Source organism: Rhinolophus sinicus, chromosome 3 (assembly GCF_057876585.1).
Source record: "Rhinolophus sinicus isolate RSI-liver-muscle chromosome 3, RSI-T2T, whole genome shotgun sequence".
Lineage (NCBI taxonomy): Eukaryota > Metazoa > Chordata > Mammalia > Chiroptera > Rhinolophidae > Rhinolophus > Rhinolophus sinicus.
The window spans coordinates 56,798,391-56,824,170 of NC_142503.1; the positions used below are offsets into that span (position 1 = coordinate 56,798,391).

At 32.7% G+C, this 25,780-nt stretch overlaps 1 protein-coding gene across 4 annotated transcripts in view; it reads left to right on the forward strand.

Annotated features, from left to right (window-relative positions):
* Window positions 1-25,780, forward strand: part of RASA1 (RAS p21 protein activator 1) — a 98,191-nt gene that overhangs the window by 17,112 nt on the left and 55,299 nt on the right. For 2 of the 4 annotated variants that reach the window (XM_019746367.3, XM_019746368.3), the window contains exons 2-3: window positions 24,228-24,380; window positions 25,382-25,517. In XM_019746367.3, the coding sequence (XP_019601926.3) occupies window positions 24,228-24,380; window positions 25,382-25,517 (289 nt within the window). Of the gene's footprint in view, window positions 1-24,227; window positions 24,381-25,381; window positions 25,522-25,780 lie in introns of all 4 variants that reach the window. The other 2 variants (XM_088796602.1, XM_088796601.1) reach the window with 1 other exon arrangement.

Here is a 25,780-nt window from a genome sequence, read left to right on the forward strand (position 1 = left end):
CTTCTTTAGCTTCTTGATGTGATGGATTACATTAATTGATTTTCAAATGTTGAACCAGCCTTGCATAACGGGATAAATCTCACTTGGTAATGGCGTATAATTACTTTTATATATTGTTGGATTTGACTTGCAAATACTTCGTTGAGGATTTTTATATCTATGTTCATGAGAGACGCTGAGGTGTAGTGTTGTTGTAATTTGTCTGGTTTTGGTATTAGGATAATGGTGGTCTCATAGAATCAGGAAATATTCCCTCTACTTTTATCTTCTGGAAGAGATTGTAGACAATTGTTACAATTTCTTTCTTAAATGTTTCGTATAATTCACCAGTTAACCCATTTGGGCCTGGTGTTTTCTATTTTTGAAGGTTATTAATTATTGATTCAATTTCTTTAATAGATATAGGCTTATTCAGATTGAATATTTCTTCGTGTGTAAGTTTTGGCAATTTGTATTTTTTAAGGAGTTGGTCCATTTCATCGAGGTTATCAAACTTGTCGGTGTAGAGTTGTTCATAGTGTTTCTTTATTCTTTTGATGTCCCCATTTTAATATCTAATATTAATAATTTGTATTTTTTTATATATATAGCTTGGTTAGAGACATCAATTTTACTAATCTTCTCAAAGAACCAGCTTTTGGTTTCACTGATTTTTCTCTTATCAATTTACTGTTTTTAATTTCAATTTTAAAAAACTGAGTTTTCCTTTAAATTTAATTGTTGCATTTCTTCTGCTTACTTTGGGTTTAATTTGATGTTTTTTTTTTCTAATTTCCTAATATGGAAGCTTAGATTATGGATTATAGATCTTTTCTTATTTATGCATTTAGTGCTATAAGTTTCTGTTTTTGCCACATCTCACAAACTTTTAATAAGTTGTATTTTTGTTTCCAGTTCAGAATATTTTTTAGTTTCTCTTGAGATTTCTTATTTGATGCATGTGTTATTAGAAGAGTATTGTTTAATCTCAAAGTATTTTGGGATCATTGAGCTATCTTCCTGCTACTGATTTCCATTTTAATTCCATTGTTGCCTGAAACCAGATATTGTGTGATCTCTAGTTTAAATAGGTTAAAGTATATTTTATGGCCTATACAGTAGTCTGTTTGGTGAATGTTCTATGTGAGCTTGAGAAGAATGTGTTGTTCTCTGCTGCTGTTGGATGCAATAGAGTATACATAGTAATTTTATCCAGTTGATTGATGGGTGTTCAGTTCAACTGTGTCCTTCCTGAATTTCTGCCTCCTGGATCTGTCCATCTCCGATAGACGATTGTTAGTTTCCAGCTATAATTGTGAATTCATGTATTTTTACCTTGCATTTCTGTTATTTTTTGTCTCATGTATTTTGACTCTTTGCTGTTAGGTGTATACACCCTAAAGATTATGTCTTCTTGTAGTGTTGACCTGTTTCATTATATAATGCCTGTCTTTACCCTTGATAACTTTCCTTGCTCTGATGTCTGATCTGTCTGAAATTAATATAGCTACTGTTTCCCCGAAAATGACCTAGCTGGACCATCAGCTCTAATGTGTCTTTTGGAGCAAAAATTAATATAAGACCCGGTCTTATCTTATTTTATATCATGTCATGTATCATAACATGTCATATCACATCCAGTCTTATAATAAAATAAGACTGGGTCTTAACTTTTTCCCCAAAAGACACATTAGAGATGATTGACTGGTTAGGCCTTATTTTCAGGGAAACACGGTATTCCATCTTTTTTGGGACTAGGTGTTAGCATGTTATATCTTTCTTCATCTCTCTCTCTCTCTCTCTCTCTCTCTCTCTCTCTCTCTTTTTTACAGTTAAACAATTTTCTTTTTATGTGTGTGATGAGAACTTTTAAGATCTCCATCTCTTCAGTTTTAATCTTTATATGTCTTTATATTTAAAGTGGTTTCTTGTAGACAGTATATAGTTCAGTCTTGTTTTTAATCCACTCTGACAATCTCCGTCTTTTAATTGGTATATTAGACCATTGGCCTTTAAAGTTATTATTGATTAGTTGGATTAACAGTTGCCATATTTATTAGTTTCTTTTTGTTGCCCTTGTTCTTTGTTCCTATTTTTGTCTAACATTTTCTGCCTTTTGTGATTTTAATCGATCATTTTATACGATTTAATTTTCTCTCCTTTCTTAGCATATTAATTATACTTCTCATCTTATTTTTTTTAGTTTTTGCCCTAGAATTTGGAATATACATTTACAAATACTCCAAGTCCACTTTCATGTAATACTATACCGCTTCACAGATACGGGAAGTACTTTATGATAAGATATTTTTAATTGCTGTCATTTGTTTCACTTATATATAGGCTTGTATACAAGATGTGATTAAAAAAATTATGGTGAATGCTGCTGCTGAGTGCCATCCAACGGAAAGGCAGGAATCTTCAGTGTGGGAAGTGGTGCATTGAACCTTAGTAACAGTGTGTGACAAGTTTTGACTTGTTTGGTACAGTCAGGTGTGAGCTGTGGTTGAGAGAAGGTGTATTTTAAAGTGTACCATAAATCATGGATCACGAACAATCCATGAACATGAAATGGACAAATGGTTTCATCCTCCATCATGATAATTCTGTGGGTCACACATCGCTTCTGGTATGGCAATTTCTGTTAAATAAAAACATTACAGTGTGTCCTCATCCACCTTATTCACTGGATCTGGAACCGTGTGACTTCCTAAAATCAAAATGACCGTGAAAAGTAAACATTTTGAATTGATTTAAGACATTGAGGCAGCCAAGACAGCACAACTAAAGACACAAAAGAGGATTTTCAGAACTGCTTCAAAAAGTGGCAAGAACGATGGGATAAGTGTGTTCAAAGGAAGGGGGAGTATTTTCAGGGTGATTAATGGCAATATGTCTTTTACTGTAATAAATTTTTAAATATTTAAACATTCACCGTATTTTTTGATCACACTTATGTATGACTTATGTACATAAGCATACATTATTAAGTACATTATATTATTATTATTTGAAAAAACTTTTTATCGGTAAGATCAGTTCATAAGAAAAGTGAAACTTAATTTTGCCTTCATTTGTTCATTATCTCATGTTCTGTTTTCTTTTTTTTTTCTTTTTGCAAAACAGATCTACTCTGAACAAATTCCCTCAATTTTCATTTGAGAACATCTTTATTTCTCCTACAATTTTTTGTTTCTGGGCCATGGGGGTCCATGTGAACAGGTGGGATATGTTCCCTGGGGAGACAGAGGCTGCCAGCCTTGGCAAATAAAAATACCCAGACCACAGCTAAATTTGAATTTTTAGGTATACAATGAGTAATTTACTAGTGTAACTATCCCATGCAACATGTGGACATAGAGATACAAGAAAAATATTCATTATTTATCTGATCGTTGCTATTTATTTGAAATTCAAGCGTAACCGGCAGTCCTATGTTTTGTCTGGAAAACATACCCTGAGGTCCCCATGTTTTATAACGAATACTTTTAAAAATGATAAAGTAATTTAAAACAAAAACAGGATAATGTAATTTTTGTGACCTTGGATTAGGCAATGATTTTTTTATATATGACACCAAAAGCACACACAGTGAAAGGAAAAAAATAAATGAGACTTCATCAAAATTAAAACCTTTTGTGCTTTAAAGAACAAGAAAGTGAAACGGTAACCCACAGAATGGGAGAAAATATTGGTTAATCATGTATCTCATAGGAACTTACATCTAGGATGTATAAAGAACACTTACAACAGAATTCTTAAAAAGATAATAACCCAATTAAAAAATGGACAAAGGATCTTAATGCACTTTTCTCTAAAGAAGATATGCAAGTGGACAATAAGCACATGAAATGGTGCTCAACATCATGAGCTACTAGGGAAATGCAAATCAAAACCACAGCGAGACACCACTTCACAGCCACTAGGATGGCTGTAATAAAAAGGCAGACAATTACAAGTGTTGGAGAAGGTGAAGAAACCGGAACCCTTGTACACTGCTGGTGGGAATGTGAAATGGTGCATCCACTATGGAAAACACCTCAGCAGTTACACACAGTTACCATCTGGCCCAGGAATTCCACTCCTAGGTATATGTCCACGAGAACTGAAAACTCACAGTCACACAGAAACTTGTGTCTGCTGAAGGTCGTTCTCACCAATTCAATACCACCAGGAATCCCCAATTTGGGGTACAGTGAAGTGGGAAGATTTTATTTGTGCAGCTCAGGGAACGTGGTTCAGGCATCACAGCCCCAGCCAAGGAAACATAACATTAAATGGACACTGAGAATGTGCTCTCTCTCCTACATTTTGAAGGATAATTTTGTGGGGTACAGAATTTTAGGTTGGTGGTTTCTCGATACTTCAACTGTTTCACTCCACTTCTTCTTTGTATGGTTTCTGAAAAGTTGGGTTTAATTTTCATGTTTGCTCCTCTGTAGGTTAGGTGTTTTTTTCCCTTTTGGTTTCCTTCAAGACTTTATCTTTGGTTTTCTGAAGCTTAATTTGATATGCTTCAGAGTAGTTCTGTTGGCATTTATCTTGCTTGGTGTTCTCTGAGTTCCAGGATCTGTGGTTTGATGTCTGACAATTTAGGGAAATTCTAAGTCATTTTTGCTTAAATGCTTCTTGTCTTCCTTTCCTCTTTTTCTTCTCCTTCTGGTATTCTCATTACATGTATATTACATCATTTGTAGTTGTCCCACAGTTCTAGGATATTATTTTTGAGGTCCCCCTGCCCCCAGTCTCTTCTCTTTGCTTTTCAGTTTTGGAAGTTTGTATTGTAATATTTTCAAGTTTAGAGTTTTTTTCAGTCCACGAATGAACCCATCCAAAGCAGTTTTCATTTCTGTTACAGTGTTTTTGATCTTTAACATTCCTTTTTGATAATTTTTGTAAAATTTACATTCTTCTACTTACATTATCCTTCTGTTCTTGCATGTTGTCTACTTTTTCCATTAAAACTCAGCACATTTATAAAAGTTTTTTTCCAAAATATTTCTGGTCTGATAATTCCAACATTCCTCCCATATCTGACTTTGGCTCTGATGCTTGCTCTTTTTTCAAATTGTGTTTTTTGCCTCTTGGTATGTCTCGTGACTTTTTGTTGAAAGGTGGGCATGCTGTACTGGGTAAGACTACCTGTGGTAGATAGGTTTTTAAAAAAATAATGTGCTAATATGTTAGGGGGAGGAAGGATTCTATAGTGCTATGATTAGGTCTTTTAGTCTTTTGTTCATCCTGTGCCCCTGGAGCGTGAACTTCAATGTTTCTCAATATTTTTCTGTTTTGTTTTTGTTCTTTTAATCGCCTTAGTTAGAGCAGGATGGCTATGGAGGCCTGGAGTTGAGTATTTCCCTTCCCCCACATGGAAGGCTAGAGCTGGCTGGAGTTGGATAGTCTCTTCTCTCAGGTGGGTTGTATTCTTGATAAATACAAAGCCACCAGGTTAGCCTCTGGTAAGTTAATTTCTCCTGGGGCCAGGTCTTGTTAAGAACAGCATGCTCTGGTAATTTTTCAAAGCGTTTCCTTTCCCTTTCCCTGCCAGATGCATGAAGTGAATTTTCTCAGATATTCACTGTGAGGACCTGATAAAACTCCCGAAAGTAAAACTCAAAAAAGTGTTGCCCACCCCCACCCCAAGACTGGGTAACTTTGGAGTTAACTCTGAGGGTTGTCCACCTAGAGCCTCATGTAATTTGTCAATTAACAGTTTAGATTTCCGTACGCTGTTGCTGCCTCTGGGTTTCTTCTGCTCAGGCAAGTTATTATTGTCTTTATCTGCCTGTCTGTCTCAGTTTTGGGGACGGCAGTTTGCCCCATCACCTCATTTCTCTGATGGATCTAAGAAGAATTGTTGATTTTTTTAGTTTGTTCAGCTTTTTACTTGTTAGTACACAGTAGCAGTTTCTAAGTTCCTTGTATGCATGACTGGAAACCGGAAGTGGTTTAAAGGAGCCTTGTTTTAAAGAGGTTAAAAAGAATTTGGTTTATGGGAATTTGGAGGCTAAATCCTTCAAGAGAATGGTACCTAGAGGGGATAGCAAAGAAAGGGGAGCAACTTTTTCAAAATAACAGAGAAGTAATTTGAGAATAATTTTATTCCAAATAGTAAGTATATAGGTATCTTTTTAAATAATATCATTTAGCTTGGGTTTCTTGTTTTTACTCAAATACACAGTGGTACCTCAGTTTTCGAACATCTCTGTTGATGAACATTTTGGTTTATGAACATCGTACATTTTATGGATCTATGGTATCATTAGATAGTAAAATTCATGCTTAATTTGCAGTTTTAGGGGTTGATTTTAAAGGTCTGGAACAGATTAATCCATCTTGCATTACTTTCTATGGGGAAATTGTGCCTTGAATTTTCAAACATTTCAGAACTCGGGTCTTCTGGAACAGATTACGTTAAAAAACCGAGGTACCACTGTATTCAAAAGAAAGTTGCTTTATTTTTCAATGTATGCTAATTAATGGAAACCCAGAGAATTAAGGTAGAGATTTTATTAGAAGAAAACAGTTTAAACAAATTGAGGGGATTACGAGCCAGTGTCCACTGTTTCTTAAGTTTCTCATAGCATTTTGTAAATTGTTCATTGCATTGTTCAGTTGTAGGAATTGGTATTCTATGACTTTTTTGACAGTTAAATAATTTGGGTTCTTGGAAATCCAGAATGCACATAGTACAGGATTTCTAAGAGTCTTTACTATATTAAACAAACTTTTTTTGTTGTTAACTGAATTGACTTGCTTAGTGAATGTTATTTGCAGAACATGTTTAGAGAAACATAGCAAGTAGGTAGGTTTCTGTCCACCTGGTGCTTACAGAGGAAGTATTACACAGGAACAACCCATAGTTTAGGCTTTAGAAAACCTGAGTTTCTGTTTTAATGGTTTTAGTGAATCACTGTATTGGAAAATTTATTTAATTTCTTTGTGATTCAATTTTCCATTTTGAAATAAGGTAACTTTTCTCCTTTTATAATTTTTACTGATATTGGTATTTTATGATTATCAAAAAACCTTTAGTAAAAGCACTTACATATATGGCTTGTATATGGTTCTTATAAAAGAAGGGGAACATTTGATGTCTACTTTCTGTGGGTAGGTGACATTGAGGTGAATTGTCACAGAAATCAGAAACCTGTATAAATATTGAAACAATAAATGCATCAAGGACATAAGTAAATGGCTTGTTAATGTTACGTAGAAGCATTAGTGCTAAGAACTTGTGTTTTTGTATAGTCTTTTTCTTTGTTTTATATATATATGTGTATGTATATATACATATATACATATACAAATCTACTTACATTTCTGCCTTTTACATACATATATATACACACACACACACACACACACACACACACACACACACATATGTGGCTAGGATGAGATGACAGTAAACCAAGAATAAAGATACATTTTAGTGTTGCTCACTAAGATTTGCAGGGATAAGAGGAAGTTTCCTTAGGAGGGAAGCTTATCCTCCTTATCAGTGATTGAAATATCATGGAAATGTGATAGAAAATTTTGGATGCAGTCATATTGCAGTTGTTGAGATAGTATCTATACTTGTAATTGCTTTATTCTATGGAAGTTAAAACTGCATTTTAGAATCATTGTTTATGATAATTAGGGATGGAAGAGCTTTTTCTATGAAGAGAGACTGAAGTATTGATTTTTTGTATTGAAAAGTTTAAAAGTTTACATATTTACATAATGAGTAGGGAAAATGAAAAATGGTGACAAAATCCAGACGATTATAAAAATACATGTGCCAAAGAGGCAGAAGCTTGTCTTCCCATCGTTTCTGTGGCCTCAGTGGTCATGAGTTATAAGTCATAGGAAGACAGAATAGATGAGATGGGCTAGGGCGTCACCCATTGACTCAGCTGCCAGTACTGACCATAGTAGAGTCAGGCCCTGTGAGCAGAGCATAATGTAAATTTGCAAAAGTTACCACAAGTCTTGACCTGTGCAAACATTTAGCATTACTGTGGGGATGGGGGGGGCGGTGGTTAAGGGAGAGTGAGTCCAAGATGATGTAAAAGTTGAGAGGCAGGACAACAGTCAGACAATATACTGCTACGAGGTGTCTAATGTGGATATAACTTTTGCTGCCTAATGTTGTTTTATGTTACACGTTTCTTTTTGATTTCATAATTCTGTTTTTTTCTATACTTTCTGCCTTTTTCAGGTTCAACTTTTTCTTTCATTAATTTCTTGAGGTAAATACTTAAATAATTATTGTCATTCTCCTTTTTGATAAAAGCATTTAAGGCTACAGTTTTCACTTTAAGTATAGCTGTAGCTGCATGTCACAACTTTTATATGTCCTATCTTCATTAATATTCATTTAAATACTTTTCCATTGTGATTTCTTCTTTAATTGAAGAGTTAAGAAGTATGTTGTTTTAATTTTCAAATAGTTGTATACTGATTTTTTTTTTCTTTTGTTTGCTTCTTTTATCAACTACTATAAGAAGTATGTTAGTTTTCTAAACTACTGTGGTTTATATTTTCATGTTACATTATTGGGCATATACACTGTTAGCTTAATGGTCCCTATATTATTATGAAATGCCCTTTATTATCTTTAATAGTTCTTCTTGCCTTAAAATCAAGTTTGTCTGACATCAGTTTTTCTTTTGATCAGTGCTAGCATGGTATAACTTTTTCCATCTCTTTTACCCTCAACCTTGCTGTGTTTTTCAATTTGAGATGTATCTCTTATAAATGTTGTTTTATTTTTTTATCCATTCTACTAATCTCGATCTTTTAGTGGTTGTCCTGGAGATTACAAAACATTTCTTTGACTTACTGCAGTCTATTGAAAATATTTACTTTCACCACTTCCCTAACAGTGCCTTAGGACACTTAAAATCTACTTACATTTCTGCCTTTTACATTATTGTCCTGGATTTTTCATTGTACATATGATTTAAATACTTATTAGATATTGTTTTATACAAAAGTGTTTATTTAGAGTTACCCATGTATTTACTCTTTTTACTTTATACTGCATTTCCATGTTTTTCTGGGAACTTTTTTTTTTTCCTTTGGTAAACATCTACTGGTAAAAATTTGCTTTCTATTTTTCTGTTTATCTGAAAACATGCTAGTTTTTTTTTTGTTTTTTTTTTTTGAAAGCTATTGTTTCTGGACATAAAATTCTAGATTTGCAGTTAATTTCTTTTCAGAAATGTGAAGATAATGCACTCTCTTAGGCTTCCAGTATTTCTGTTGCAAAGTCAGCAAAAATTTTTATTGTTATTTCTTTGAAGATGATGTCTTTTTGTTTGGACGACTTTTAAAATTTAGTCTTGTCTTTTGTTTTTAGCATTTTTACTGTGGTGTACTTAGAGGTGGCTTTTTTTAAATTTCTTTCTCTTCACTTGGTCGCTTGGTGTATACTGAGTTTCTTGAATCTTTGGGTTGATAGCTTTCATTGTGTTTGGAAAATTCTTGGCCATTTTCCCTTCAGCTTTTGCTTTTTTTCGAGTCTCTTTCTCTCCTTCTGAGACTCCACATATATGTTAAACACTTTTTAAAAGTTATGTGCTGTTCACTTTTTTGCTTTTTTCTGTATTTTCTATTCCACTTTATTTTTGTGCTTTAGTAAGTATATTTTTGTGAATGTTTCCCATTTATTAGCTTTTTAAAATATATGTCTAATCTGCTGTTACTCTCACATATTTAGTTCTTAATTTTATAAATTTGGTTACTTTTTAATCATTCTAATTTTCTGGTTAAATTTCATCTTTATCTTTTTCTACATTTTCTTGAATTGTTAAGATTTCTATTAATTTCAAGTTTATTGCCTGTGTCTGAAATTGATAATTCGTGACATTTTTCTTCCTTTGATCAGACTTGCTAGAATCTGTTGATTTTATTAGTCTCTTCAACAACCAACTTTGATTTGTCTTTCAGAAGTTTTTATATTATACCTTTGTTTTTATATTTTTGCTTGTTTGTGTTCTTTTATTGGGTCCTGCCTGTTGGCATGCTGTTAATTTTTAATTAAATGCCAGACATTGTATTTGAAAATTTATTGAGGCTCTGAATGATAATTTTCTGAAGAGGATGGCTGACCCTCTGCTTACCATATAGAATGCAGTCAAATCACTTTAGTCACAAAATTTTCAAATACTCCATTTTGCTATGCAGTCTTTGCTGAGTGTGTTATTTCTGTAGTTTCTGAATTCAGCAAATGTCTCTAAAGGAAAACTTGTTCAGTCGGTGGTTCTGTTCTCTGTCTCTCCTTTATGACTGGAATTCTGGCCCTTCAAGTCTCTACTATGTGTTTCATCAGCTTTGCGAGACTGCCAAAAGCTCTCCTGGATTGTTTTCCTCCTAGGAGGACTCAGGAAGAACACTTGGGTCTTTTGCAGGAATTCTCAGCCTCTTATTTGTGACCCCAATAGGCAAATTCTCTGTGGGGGAAAACGTAGCAAAGTGGGTACTGAGTTGCAATCTACTTTTTCTGAAATTTTGGCTCTTGAAATTATGATTGCCTCAGCAACTCTTGAAGGGCTTTAAATGAACAAATTTCTATTTTTACACTTGTATTTTATTTGCCTTTTCTAATCATTCTTGTGAGGGGGATTACTTTGCTGCAAGTAGTGTTACAAGTATTACATGAGTACCTCTTGCGAAAAAACGAACAATACACAAAAAAGTTCCCATTCCTTCCTATCTCCCTAACCTCACTGTTCTTAGTAGGAACCATCCTTATTAGATATGTATATATTTGTTAATAAATATATATGGTTGTTATGAGTGGTAAGATTTTTAAGTTTTCCAATACGCTATATATATTTGACAAAGGGAAAAATGCGATATGTATAAAGAGTTATAAAAAGTTATTTAGTTTAAAAAATTCCCCTCTGCCACTGGCTCTCACTTCTTAAGTTATATTTCTAATGTCCATGATTTATCATTTTTTGTACATTTATTTAACAGATAATTTTTTAAGAACCTATATTGTACCAGACACTGTACCTAGATGCTTAGGATAAATATATAAACAGATGAGGATACCTATTCTTTAAAGGTTACATTTTGCTAGAAAAGGATCCCTGCTCCTTTGAAGGTTACATTTTGCTGGAAGGAGAAAGACAAACATAATAAATTGCACACAATTCTAGAGGTAATAAATGTATGACAAAAAAAAAAAAAAAAAAGGAAAAAAAAGTGGGACAGGATAAAGGAGTATTGGTAGTGCCAGAGGGAGCATGCAATATTATGTAGGGTGGTCAGGATAGGACTCATTGAGGATATATTTGTGTGCTTGCGTATGTTTGAACTACCTTATTCTTTTAAGTAGTTAGGTAGCTTTCTATGTGGTGTATGGTGGTCCTCCCTTATCAACGGAAGATACGTTCCAACAACCCCAGTAGATGTCTGAAACCATGGATCATACCAAACCCTGTATGTACTGTGCTTTTTTTTCTATACATACATGCCTATGATAAAGTTTAACTTATAAATTAGGTACAGTAAGTGACTAACAACAATAATAAAATAGAACAATTACAGCAACATACTATAATAAAAGATACGCGAATATGGTCTCTCTCAAAATATCTCATTGTGCGGTATTCACCTTTTCACTGAAAGGAAACACTTTACAGTTTCTCTTCAGCATTTCCAACTTGCCAGCATCACTACTCTTGTATTTTGGGACCATTATTAGGTAAAATAAGGGTGACTTGAACACAAGCACTGTGATACCACGACAGTCAATTTGATAACTAATATGGCTATTAAGTGACTAATGGGCAGGTAGTTTATACAGCATGAATACGTTGGACAAATGGATGATTCACGTCCCTGGTCGATGTGATCTGTAAGTAAGACATTCCTAATTAATTGCTGAAATTATGTTAAAGGTAGGGGACATACCAAACCATCAGGAAAAACTAAGGAATTTTTAAAGAATTTTGAAGAACTCCATAAGCCTATGATTCAACTAAAGAAAAATTAGTACTCTAAAGAGAATGGAATTGATCATCAAAATATTAGTAAGCAGAAGATGTCAAAGCTATAGGAAGTTAAAAAAATCTGAAACCTGAGTAAAATAAGATGACATTTGAATTAATGATTTCGAAATAACGTCCTTTATAACAGCTTTGATCTTATATAAAAACAATGACAACACAGAATTCATAAGTAATGGAGGCTGGGTGGGCTTGGCATAAAGAAATAGAGAGGAAAGAATTAAAATTTTGTTTATAATATTGGTGATGGCCTAGTCTTCCATATAAAAGGTGGCAGGCTTAACAGAGACTGTTGAAGAAAGATGTTGGAATAGCTTCCCTGGATTCATAGACTCTTCTAGCCCACTTCGACTAGGGTATTGGTTCTGAACCCTAGAGTTCTTTGAGACCCTTTCAGGAGGTCTGTAAAATCAAAACAGTTTTCAGAATACTAAGCTATTATTGCTATTTTCACTTCGTTGACATTTGTGCTGGTGGTGCAAAGCAATGGGGAGTAAAGTTTCTGGTACTTAGTATAAATTAGTGTAGTAGCACCATTATATTCATCACTACCATACACTTATCAAGAGTAAAGGAAAAAGCCAGTTTCAATTAAGAATGTCTTTGATAAAGCATTAAAAATAAATTTTAACAAGTTGCAATCCTTGAGTGTATGGTTTTTTTTAATATTCTCAGTGGCAAAATGGAAAATACACATAATGCTGCATCTCTAAGTGCATCTTAAGGAAAAGCAGTTGTGTTGATTATCTGAGTTGAGAGTTGAACTAGCTTGCTTTTATGACACAATATTTTCACTATAAAGAATGACTGACAGGCAAACTATGGTTAGTCAGACGAGTATTTAACATACATTTTCTTGAAAAAGAACACAGTGAGCCTCTAAGGAAAATAACTGACAGTATTTGGTGCTTTCAAGCAAAATTTGAGCCTTCAAGTAAAAAATCAGAATCTTGTAAACCTTGAATTTGCAACTGCTAGTTTGAAAGCTGCCTCAATACTTAGTGACTTTTCTGATGATGATGATGATGATGATGATGATGATGTGGGTGTGTAGGTATAGATATAGATGTATTTTGGGAAAAGATTTATATGGCACTATTAAATTTTAACGTTCCATTCAAATAATTTTTATATTTGGAAAAAAAAGTACTATAAGCTTTATACCTTTATAAGCTACACTCATTTACAGACTAAGTATAATTTAACAAATATTTTTTCAGCTTATTTTTTTCAAAAGAACTAAATCATTTGTGAAGAATTATTTCTATGCTCCTAGAAGTTGTAATAATATAGCAATAAAGTAATATAGTTATATTCAAATCCCTAACATATTTAAAAGAACAAATCTAATGTAACACGGTGTAATTTAAAAAAAAAATTCAGACTCTTTTCTTGGGCTAAGAAAAAAATGTCAATTGATAAACAGCTCAAAAAAATTTCAGGTCTGTATTTCAGTATATCATTTATTTGAAATGCTGCCAGTCAATAAACTACATATACTTTTATCCACATGTGCAACTATTATAACTAGAATTAGCAACACTAAAACAAAAAACAAAACAAGATAAAAATTAGTCCTTTTATGCCAAACTCTAAAAAAAAGCAGTGGTTACCTAGAAAGGATATATAATATAAATCTGTGGTGCTTTTTGTTTTTTGCTTTTACCCACCAACGCCCGGGTCAGGCAACTTTTTCTTCAATGTTACACCTACTATCTGGAAAGTGTTATGACACCCATGTTAGCAACCTTCTAGTTGTTCTCTTCCAGTAGAGTCATATAGACAGTGCTTAATTCTCTAACAACGTGTGACAACGTGAATGAAGTATTGCCAACCAGGCAAGCTCACCTGAGCCTTGGTGTGCAGAATTGTTATTGGGGGTTGGTCATGTAGATCTGGAGCCCCCATGTGGCTGACCTTAGTTACTTCATCAGTTTGATTCCAGAAGTCAAACTGATAATACTACGTGGCTCCCCCCACAAATCCCATTGTTACTATAAATGATCTGGCATGCCCATGGTTCTCAGTAAACAAAGACATTTTTATTGGGCTGAATATTTCAAGGGCTTAGAGGTTTTCTCTCAGGAGCTGGGTAATGGCCAGATGTGGAGAGTTTGGACAACCCAGGCCTCCTTTACTGCATTGTGGTGATACAAAGAATTTGATGTTTTAATGTTATGAAACATATTAACACTTGAAAGATTTTCGTAGCTTGGTAAACCAGTATTGCAAAATGACTATTGCATGATGCTACAAAATATGCATGAATAAATAATAGACCGGTGGATTTTAATAGAGCGGAGTATAAAATGTTTATAGGTATGGTGAGGTTCTATTTTTCATCTGACTTTTAAGTAATTACATTAAGTATCAATCAGTCTTCCTATACTATGAAACAAAATTATATAGAGCAACTGGTCAACACAGAAACAGATAGGAGAATCTAGCTGTCGTCTATTAAGTTAGCTATTAAAGATTTGTATACAAATGTAAAATAATGCTACTCTTTTCAGTACATTTTTTTGAAAATATAGTTATCTTACATAAAAAATATTTTCTATATTAACAATAATTCTATTTTGTGTTAATTAAAAGCAATTGTAAACATTTTAAATGTTCTTAGTTTTAATTTTTAATACCATTACTATTGATAGATAAAACTCACATAAACATTTATTTGGGGTCCAGTAATTTTTAAAACATATAAAAGTACCTGAAGACCAAAAAACTGGTCTAGAAGTCATGAAAGGATGAGGCGAATAGCTAAACTAAGGGAACAGGAAGTTTGTAAGGGATCTCAGAGTTAACTTAAACTAGGAGTTTGAATGCTATTGTGAATTTCCATTTTCATCTCTTTTATCTGTTTGGTTCTGTCAGCCTCATTCTTTCTTGTAATAGACTGGCTCTTCTAAGTGGTTGAAAACCTAACAAACAATCAATCAAAAACACTTTCTTTGACCTTGCATCTTATAGCTTTTGGCATCTGAGAATGACTGTCGGTTCTAATGTGAAAAAAAATACTTGAAAAGATATTTCGACCATGCTTGGTTCAAGTGCTCACCATGGAATGATCCAGGCAAGGTTTGACTAGGCCAGATTCTTCAAAAAAATGAAATTTTTCTCAGAAACCAGGCGGTTGGAACTGGGAAAGAGATCCCAGAGAGGGAATGTGAGTCTGAGTGTTTTCCCTGAGTGTCAGCAAGCTGTATAGGTTGCAAATATTATGTGAATTTAGTGTAGGGGAGGTTCATGTATCCATGTGAGAGAACTAATATTTCTGCTTGATTTTTTCTAAGAAAAGTGATGTGATCACAAAGCACTATATATGCTAGGTGGTTTTTAGATTTAAAACTTCACTTTGGGCAAGAGGGGGCTTTAGCTGATTCCTTTGAGGAGCTGGAATTTTAGCTCTGCCTTGTGGCAGAAGTGTTCCCTGGAGGGCAGAGTGATTGAAAGGTCTCTAGAATGGGAGTGGGAGGACAATGCAGATTGAGGAAATAGCTTCCTCTGGAGAATGCAAAGCATTATCCCAGTTTGGCCAAACACATGGATTCCAGTAAGGAATTATGACTAGAATTTCAGTGTAGGCAGGGATTTTTGACTAATTTGTTTTTCTCAGCCTTCCACCTGTCAATGACTACTGTGTTCAAAGCATTGTGCCAAGTGGGACTAGAGAATTGTGAAGATGACTTAAATGTCCTCAGTATCCTCAGGTACCTTTCAATTTAATGGAGAAAACAGATGTGAAAATGACTGACTTATATTACAGATAAGATAAAATGTCCAAAAAAAGTATAAGAAATAACCTGGGAGCATGGTAGAAAAAAATTAATTATGACCAGAGGATCAAGGAAATGGCACTTGAGCTAGGCATTGAAGAACATGGCAATAAGGGCATTTCAGATGACAAGAAATGATGATCAAAGAGGTAGAGGCTTGAAAATACATGCTTGATATGTTTTAGAAGTAACAAATAGTCCTGTGGAGAATGAAGAAGACATAAAAACTACTGAATGCTATGCCAGTAGTTTGGATTTTATTCTGTAAGCAATGGGACCAGGACCTCTCAGTTTTTGAGTTGTGATTCAGGTAGAACTGTTTCTCAAGGTATTATTACAGACGTATAAGGAAATGGAAGAGCATTGAATCTAGAAGACCTGTCGCAGGAATTGCTACACATGATGAGGAAGGGTATTGAGAGTGGGAAAGGAAAAGATTAGATAGATAAAATGGCGTGAGAATTTGGAATTTTAAGGCTTTTTGACTGATTGGATATGAAAGAAACATAGAGGAATAAGTCAGGGATACTGATGAGAGGTTTCCACTAGGTTGAAGCATGTAATTGCTTTTTGACCTTAAAAAACAATATATGGTTCTACCTGATAGCTTGGGTGAGTAGATTGATAGGACATAAGTAAAGATGAGAAGCAGGAGGGAAAGAAGAGGTTAGGAGAAGGGATGTGGGAAGAATGGTGATAAGGTCATTGTTTTTGATGTGTTGGATTTGAGTTGTCTGTTGGGATACCCAGATTGAAAGGTCCAGCAGCTTTTGGAAATGTGGGTCTGTCTTTAAATGTTGACTGGAGAGATAGGAATGAGTTACACTGGTAAATACTCAATATCATGACACCAGATGAGTAGGATGGATACTTGACCAAGATTACACACATGGCATGCACCCTGTTTTGTTTTGGAAATCTGAAACAAAATCTTCTTGAATATTATACCAGTTTTTCAGGACATTATATTTAGGAGCTAGGCAGAATGAAGTTTCCAAATGATTTAAAATACAGTTTTAAATTAAAATGGATATATTCTGATTTTCATATTCACTGTGTTCATAAATAAGTACAGAATTATGTTGCAGCTCTTATTAATGACTAATAAGCAAAAGCTTCCTTTTTCAAAAATCTTTTGTTTTTAAAAAAATATGCTGTATTGTGGGGTTTTCAGAGAACACCTCACTCCGGAGTAAGTACAGCGTACTGTTTGATAGCTTATGTTAGAATGCTTAACATGTGAAAGGGTGGAATAACTGCTGTTTGTATTATATTTTACGTACTGTGTTTTCCCAAAAATAAGACCTAGCCAGACCATCAGCTCTAATGCGTCTTTTGGAGCAAAAATTTATATAAGACCCGGTCTTAATTTTAATATAAGACCAGATGTATGTATATATAATATATAATATATAATATGTAATATATAATATATAATACCGGGTATAATATAATACTGGGTCTTATATTAATTTTTGCTCCAAAAGACGCATTAGAGCTGATGGTCCGGCTAGGTCCTATTTTCAGGGAAACATGGTACTATTAAACAGGAAGTAGCAGCTTGAAAGTAAGTCTTTTTTTTCTATTGTTTTTATATATTAGTAATCAAGCAAATTAAATACTTCCTAGCATTTATGGTTATTTGTTTTACTTAAGAAACAATGTTGATATAAGATAGAGTACACTACAGGTGAAAAATAAACCTAGTTTTAAAAAATGAATGTATAGGCTGCTCCTTTGATTTCTATTAGTGAAAGTTCAAAATTTTAGTTAAGATTTTCTATGGCTTCTTAGGTAATTTATTTGTAATTCAGTTTATTTGTAATGTCATTAAAATTTAGAAAAAAATTAAGACAATAGATATTCAAATCTATCAAAGTTACATATTTTAAGCTGACAGTTTTGTGGATAAATTTCAGAGAGTTATTAATGTTTAATTTCATTGTTTTAGAATGTCTTAAGACCAGATACATTTATTTGAAAATACTATTTATTTGAAAAGACAAGCTAGAAAAATATAAATTTAAAGGAAATATGAGAAATAATTATTAGCTTGTGTCTTAGCTGTCCTGCTTTTAACAGATGCTAAGGTATAATTGTTCTGGCCATGGTACCTACCTGGAGAATAATTCTTTCTCAGGATGGATACTGTGGTTATTTTATTAAGGACCTATTGGTTTTATAATGTACTTGAAGTAGTGTGAAAACTAGTTGTGAAAAAAAAAATCAGCTTTTCAAAAGTCAGTGAAGAGTTCATTCTGATTTCCAGGTAAGCAGTAGACAAACAGTTACATTTGCCAATCATAAACATAACACTTCAAAACCTAAGCCTCTTTTTCTTGTTTATCTTTCTCTAAATTCTGCACTTCTCTCCCTCAAAGGTAGATTGGAGCGTTTTGTGGTGGCTTTTGAATGCTTCATTTGGTAATGGATAGACAGTCATTTGTAGACTTTTGCATTATTAGAGTGAAATGATTAAACCTATGGTTTAGGAAAAGCCTATTAGAAAGATGAATCTTTCCACAGTTGTAGGAAGAGTTGAAACAGAAGAGGAAAAGAGGGCCTGAACTAGCGGAATCAATGAGGGAATGGAAAACTAGAGAATAATTTGTATATTGCATCTCCAGTGATATTAGAGATGCAGTATACAAGTTGGCAGTAGTTTTGAACCTGAACACTAGGAAGGATGCTGGGGCCATTAACAATATAGAGGAATAAAGAGGACGAGGGATGTGTGTATGTTTATGTGTGTATGAGTTTGTAGGGGTCGTTGCTGATTTTTTAGATTTGGATATAGTCACCTTAAGATGAAGATTCTTAGGAGGTACTTGTTAACTTAGGCCTGAATGTTAGGAGGAAGCCAGGTTTAAAGAGAATAATTTGGGGATCGTCCTCATAGATGTTATAGTTTGAGCTGAAGAGGTGCTGATACTTCCATGAGTAAGAATAAATAAAGAAATAGACAATTCTAAGGAAACAAATTCTTAGGAAACGCCTTTAGTTTTAGGGTGACTTTTGACTAAATTTCATAATCTTTTTACCTTTTTATTAAAAAAAACATGTTATATAGGAAAAACACCTTGAGAAAAAGCACAGAGGGATAAAACTAATGTCTAATAAAAGAGTGCCTAAAATATAGCAGGTACTTAAAAAAGATCTGTTGAGTGAACAAATGTAATTTGGTTGGGATATAGGAGACAAAAGGAGAAAAATGGGCATGTGGTGAACTTTGAGTGCTATGATATAAAACCGATCCCCAGCCCCCCTGGTAGGTTTATTGCTGGGACTAGATGAGAGGCTAGATCTGAGAATATTTTGAACTTTCAAAATGTTCTTTGAGACATCTGTTTGAGGAACTGAAAGAAGTTCAGCAATTAAGGTTATAAGTCTAGTCTAATTGGAAAGCTTACATTCTTTCCATTTCATCTGATAAGAATTAGACTTATAAAGTATATTTTGAAAGTTTAAAGTATTGTGTTCCTATATCTGTATATAAACTTTTTTTTCCCTGTACTTTTTCTCTCTGCCTTTGATAACTTTCTTACCTTCTCAGTCCCTTACTTTGTCTTATTTAGTTGCTACTCATCTTTTATTTAGGTTTCCATTTAACCATCAGTTTTTTTTTTTTTCAGGAAATGCATTCTAGAATCCTAAGAGTGATATTTTTCCGTATGCCCTCACATTCTAGTACTTACTGTACTAGATTGCCTGTTTTGTCTTTATTCTCCACTAGATCATAAACTTCTATGTCATGGTATTTGTGGTGTTAACTTGTTTTCTACTGTGTAGCACAATGCTTGGCATACAGTTTATTGGAGATGGACTAAATAAAAGGCAATGTTAGACTTAACTTTGCTTTTAAACTTCAGATTTGGTGTTTTAAAGGTATATATCTTAAAATGACAGGTTAAGAAATTTTTGGCTGCATAAGTAGCCACTGAATCATTATACTGTGAAATTTAGAAAAAGAGAAAAAAAAAAAACCCAACAGTTTTTAAGTAAAGGATTGCTTCAAGGTAGTTTACACCTACCGTGTTTTCCTGAAAATAAGATCTAGCTGGACAATCAGCTCTAATGCGTCTTATTGGAGCAAAAATTACTATAAGACCCGGTCTTATTTTACTATAATATAAGAAAGGACAAGCATGTGTAAGAAAATCTGATTAGCATCTTTGAGAGTTACAGAAAAACTTTAGAAGTTTGTATTATGATCAAGCACAGAGAGATTCCCAAGTGATTCTGATGACAGCAGAGATTTTTTTTGGCTATTGGATTTCTGCATTTATATTTTTCTGTAAGAACCCTGGGGCCTGTCAGCGACTTGTCTAAAAGGAAGACCATAGTGGAAAGTAAAAGTTGTCTGCTGGGAACTTCAATTTTAGTTTCCTTTTTAGAAAGAAGTCTGTTGATGGTACCACGAATTTAATCGTTTTCTACTGTAGCAGTTTCCATTTAAGACGGTCAAGTTAGTTTTAAATAATTGTGTAGTTTGAATGAAGTGTCTGTCTATATTCAGACCAGGTTGTTTTCTATAGTCTAAATTTTAAATATAGATTTATATATTCTAAATACAGATTTCTATATGATTGTTCCTGATCAGGTGAGATGGACTAAAAAGCTCGCAGGCCCTGTTAGGCCCCTAAAATGTGCTCCAGCAGTACGCTACATATATGTATAAAAAACATATATGTGATTCCAAATTTAAAGTAAAATGGTTCCTATAACTTGACCAACTTATCTCTTTTATTGATTTATTCAAATAAGTAGTTTCATCTTAGATGTTATGATATGCTCTTAACCATTGCACTATGTAGTAACTATAGCCTATGTAGTACTTTTTCATTTTTTGTATTTTTATTTGAAGGAGTTTAGGACCAATGTTTAATTTATTCTGAGGTTGAGATGGATATTGTTTTCCCTATTTTACAAGTGATGGTAATGAGATACAAAATATAGTAACTTGACCATAATTATAGAGACAGTTTCTGGTAAGTCTTAGTCTCACCAGTTGACTTAGTCTCTTTTGGAGAAGTTTAGGTTATATCAGTATAGCCATCTTTCTTTGAACTCCATCAGCCTAAAGTTTTTTCATATCGTTTAAGACGAAGACAGTAGTCCTCAGAGTTCAGAACTTGCTTATTGTGGGCATTAAAGAAGTTTTGTTTTGTTTTTTTTGCATTAGCAAGGAAGTCAAACTGGACTTCTAAAACCTTTTCTAGCATTATGTTTTATGATTTGACAATTCTTCATTCAACAGTTTTATAATTAATATTACTATGTGTCATGCTCAGTCTGTGAGTTACAATTGCCACAAATATAAGCAGAGTAAAAACTTTAATTTAGGTTATTTAGCCCATAAATATTTGGTAATCTCATATTACACTTAGAATATCTTTACACCCCTAATATGACACTTTAGTTACTCTGTGTTTCTTTGAAGTATTTAGATTCCAGTTGTTTCCTTGTTTGCTTTTTGTTACTTATTTGAAAATAATCGCCAGCAAAACTACTACTAATGACATATAATAAAGTTTTGACTATCAAAAGTTAGAGAAATAATGTGGATAATGTTTTTTTTCATTTTCTTGTAGTGGTGCTACTGTATTTGAACAGTGAAAGTGTAGCATTTTTATTAAATTGAATCTTTTAGACAAATATCCACTAGGAAAGTGTCTCTTCTTAGGGAGTGTTGTTTCTTTGGTACAGGGATATATGTTTAGAGAAGGCATACTCCACGTTATTTTTTTACATGAAATGAATTATATTACAGATTTCAGAAAGATAAACAGCATTTTCTTGGCTGCTGGGGTAAAATAGAATACATTAAGATTCTTTATGAGAAATCGCCACCTAGGGACTCTCCATCTCGATAGGTGAAATTTTTATGTTAATCGAAAAGATCAAAGGTTAAAAAAATGATTGAAAGACATTGTTTGAAAATAGATTCAAGGAATGGTAGTCAGTGGATATAATGGATATAGAGCTTTACTTAGGCTCTATAAATCGATGAAGTATTTGAATCAAATGATATCACATTGGATTTGTGATTTATTCATAAAACATTAGTTTCAGCTGCATATCATGATGCTATGTGCAATTTAAATAAAATGATTATTTTTATCTAGTATGATGCTAAGTATTTTTTAACTTCCAAGTTTTTGAATGGGATAAAGATTATATAACAGTTTTAATTGAAGTGCTTTTTATGTTTCAATAGTAGCTTTAAAATATCTGTGCATATACTTAATTTTTTTTTGGTCACTCTGATTCACCTTCGTAATTTGAAGTAAACAATAAGGATAATTCGAGAAATCTTGAGTTTTAAGACCGTTCAATTTTTTTTTTTTTCTAGAATAGCCTGATACTTGTAACAGTGGAATGTTTTAACACTTTTTGAGGATCAGACCCAACTACATCTGTACTTATAAACCTATATAGATGGATAATTTAGTTTCAGTTTATAATCATAATCAAGAATTAAAATGTTTTACTTTTTGTGTTTGAAGCTTATGAACTTTTTGGTAGAAGGGAACCGCTAATATTCAGAAAACAAAGTTGTTTATTTAGATAAATGTCTATCTTGAACTGAATACCCATTTTAATGCCAAATTCTTACAGAAAGTACATAGATTTAAGAACTAGAAACCACAAATATATCTTTTATGTATCAGTACAGATCTTTAGTCAGGTACTTACTATAAATTACTAATTGTGTAATGCCTCATGCACTTCTTTATTGTCTCGTGGTGAGTTCACAAGATGGAAATTGAATAAAAGCATTTAATCTTGACATTTTGCATAAAATACAACAGAAATTTAAGATATGCCACGTACACAAAAATAGGAAGTTCACTTAGAATAATCCTTAATTTTGACCTTGTTTGATGTGTAAATCTGCTGTCTGGCATAGCTCCACTGTTTTAGGTAATATAGAATTGTACCAGTTTTATATTCTAAGGATGTCCCATATATTTTCAAAACTAAATAAACTTGTAGCCTGGAATTTCAAAATTTTGTCCTGATTATACTTGTATATTGTTAAATTTTAGCTCTTCAAGGAATTTTAATGATCATTAGTATAAACTTTTCGTCTTTTAGATTAAAAAAAAAAAAAAGCTCTTGAAAGTTAAATTTACTTGTCAATAGCCTCAAAGATAACGGTTGAACTGAGACCAGAATTTTAGAGGAATGCAATGTTGATTGTTCTTTCCCTTCTTCTAACAGTTTACAATTATATTTTTCCTATTAAATTATAGTGAAGCTCCATGATTAAATTTTTCATTATTTTATTTCAGTCTTATGCACAGACCTCCAAATAAATGGGTTCGTTTTTAGAAGAAAACTAAAAGTAATTATTTCAAGAAATTTTGAGTTTTCCTTTAAATTAAGGAGTCAAGAGTAGTAAGCTTTCATTACAACCAGCTTACAAAAAAAGTCATAGTAGTTTAGTAGTTTTGACTGACTTGTCACTAGATATTAAATATATCAATGTAATATGAATGTTTATTGTTTTCCTCTGAAGGTTTAAAGTTAGATAACAGTTACCAAAGGGTAAGTTTGGATGACTAACATAAATGAAAACATAAAAAAGTGCAGAAGTATTTAAAAAAAAAAATGACTGTAGATTTGTTACCATGAGCATATGAAAATTCCAATCTATTTCTAAATTGCTTCTATTCATATCAATCCATGAGGCTTTTATCAGTATAGATTGGTAGCATGGATGATGCTAGAGTTACAGCCATTTTAAGCAAGATCATCTGATAGTATGGTAGGTAGAATATTGTTAAACTGAAAGCAGAAAAGTTGAAAGGAGAAAGGTATTATTTATTTTCCATATGTTTGTTAAAATAAGTTTGAGGAGTTGAGTTCAATTGTGTGGTTATGGAGTAGATAATGTTAAGACCAAAGGGAAAAATCAGTTTTATGTAGAAATAGGAAATAACGGTAACCATTAGACAGCACCATTCTATTTTCCTATTTTAGGGTAAAACAGTAAAATGGAATAAAGTTTTATATTCTTACAGTTACCATGTGCCCTGTTATGTCAGATCTCAGATCTTTATTTCATAGAGAATAAATTAATCATTTGTTTCCATTTGCCAATCTTACTCTTATTTTTCTAAGTAATGATTTGATTGTAGTAAGTGTTTGTATCTTGAACAGATAAACAGTACTGGAGGTAGAAAAGATGGGCAGAAATGGAAGGGGTTCATATGTGTGATGATTAGGCCTGAGCTTATAGAAAAGAATTGTAAACTGAGTAAATGAATTTTTTTTGAGAGACCGAGGAGTTAAAAACAATTGAGTTAAAATTAGAATCAAATTATGTATTTATAAAATACAAATGTTTAAGTTACATGTAGGTATTCATAACCTCTAGTAGTATGTTTTTCAATTATCAGTGGTAATTTTAATGGTTGCTATTTTTATTCTAATCTGTTATTTGTTTTCCACTTAGGTGGTATCATGGAAAACTTGATAGAACTATGGCAGAAGAGCGCCTCAGACAGGCAGGGAAGTCCGGCAGTTACCTTATAAGAGAGAGTGATCGGAGGCCAGGGTCCTTTGTGCTTTCATTTCTTAGTTTGACAAATGTTGTCAACCATTTTAGGTAAGTCTTTATTCCTATTATAGGCTACACATTATAGCTATTTTGCTGTACTATTAATACAAATACCAGCTTTAATCAAGGTGAATGACTCACTGACATTTAAATGATGGAAAAAGAGATTTGTTTTCAATTAAATAATTTAGTCAGAGATTTAGAGTAGATGTTGAATGTTTACATTTTATTTCAAAACAATATTATTATTGGGCATTACTGTGCTAATCCCAAATATAATTATCACTTTTAAAGTATAAAGTATAAACTTTTTACGTTACAAGGAAACTTGGAGTGGTAAAGTGGAAATACCGAGTAACAGAAAATACAGGAAACAATTTTTAAGAGTGAAGGTGTGTGCCCTTTAATTCATTTTAACTTCACTGTTCTGAAACTCTTTGCAAATGCTCATTTCAATTAAATGGGCATGCAAATTTTAAAGTACAGATATAAAAGTCTGTGTGTAAATATATTTACATATTTTATTCAATTTTATTTTTAGGGGAGAGGTTGAAAAAAAAATCATCTAGTACCTAATATGTTAACTGATAAAATGGTTTTGTATACCCTTGATTTAGATTTACAGTAAGCTTTAATAATAATACTGTCATACCACATGTAGAATGTGAAATTATTATTATACCCTGTGTAAATGTTTGAAGAGATCTGTAAGCTGCTTTTAGCCAGAGAAAACTTACTAAAATTGTTAGTCAGTCTTAAATATGGAAAATGAGAAAAGGTTTCTGAGGCTAGATTCACAGATATTTTAATGACTTCTGTAAGTGAGGTATGTAAGTGTGATATGTTATACCAGTTGCATACATATATATTTTTAAAAGAAATAATCTGAAGTAATTAGCATAAGGTAAAGATATTAACAAGTGGTATTTTAATACAGGGTATAATTAGATGAATATCGAAAATTATGTATTTATAATTTCTTTATGGAAATTGGTCTTTAAAATTGTCTAAAGGTGTTTGTTATACTGATTTTTTTATTGTACAAATAGGATTATTGCTATGTGTGGAGATTACTACATTGGTGGAAGACGTTTTTCTTCACTGTCAGATCTAATAGGTTATTACAGTCATGTTTCCTGTTTGCTTAAAGGAGAAAAATTGCTTTATCCAGTTGCACCGCCAGAGGCAAGTAAAACTTGAATAAAATATCTTTCAAAATTCTATTATTTCTCTTGACTAATTGGGTTAGCTCTAGTTCACTTTCTTGTGATGTTTATTTAATATAATTGAAGTATTTGTTGTATTAAATTTTAATTCTGGTTGTACTATGAGAGCAAAACTGATAACTTCTTTAAAGAAAGAAAAAGTAATTTTTCTGTAATTTTGTATTTAAGTTACTTGATTTTTTATAATGCTGTATGGTGATAACATAACAAATATTTTTGGAT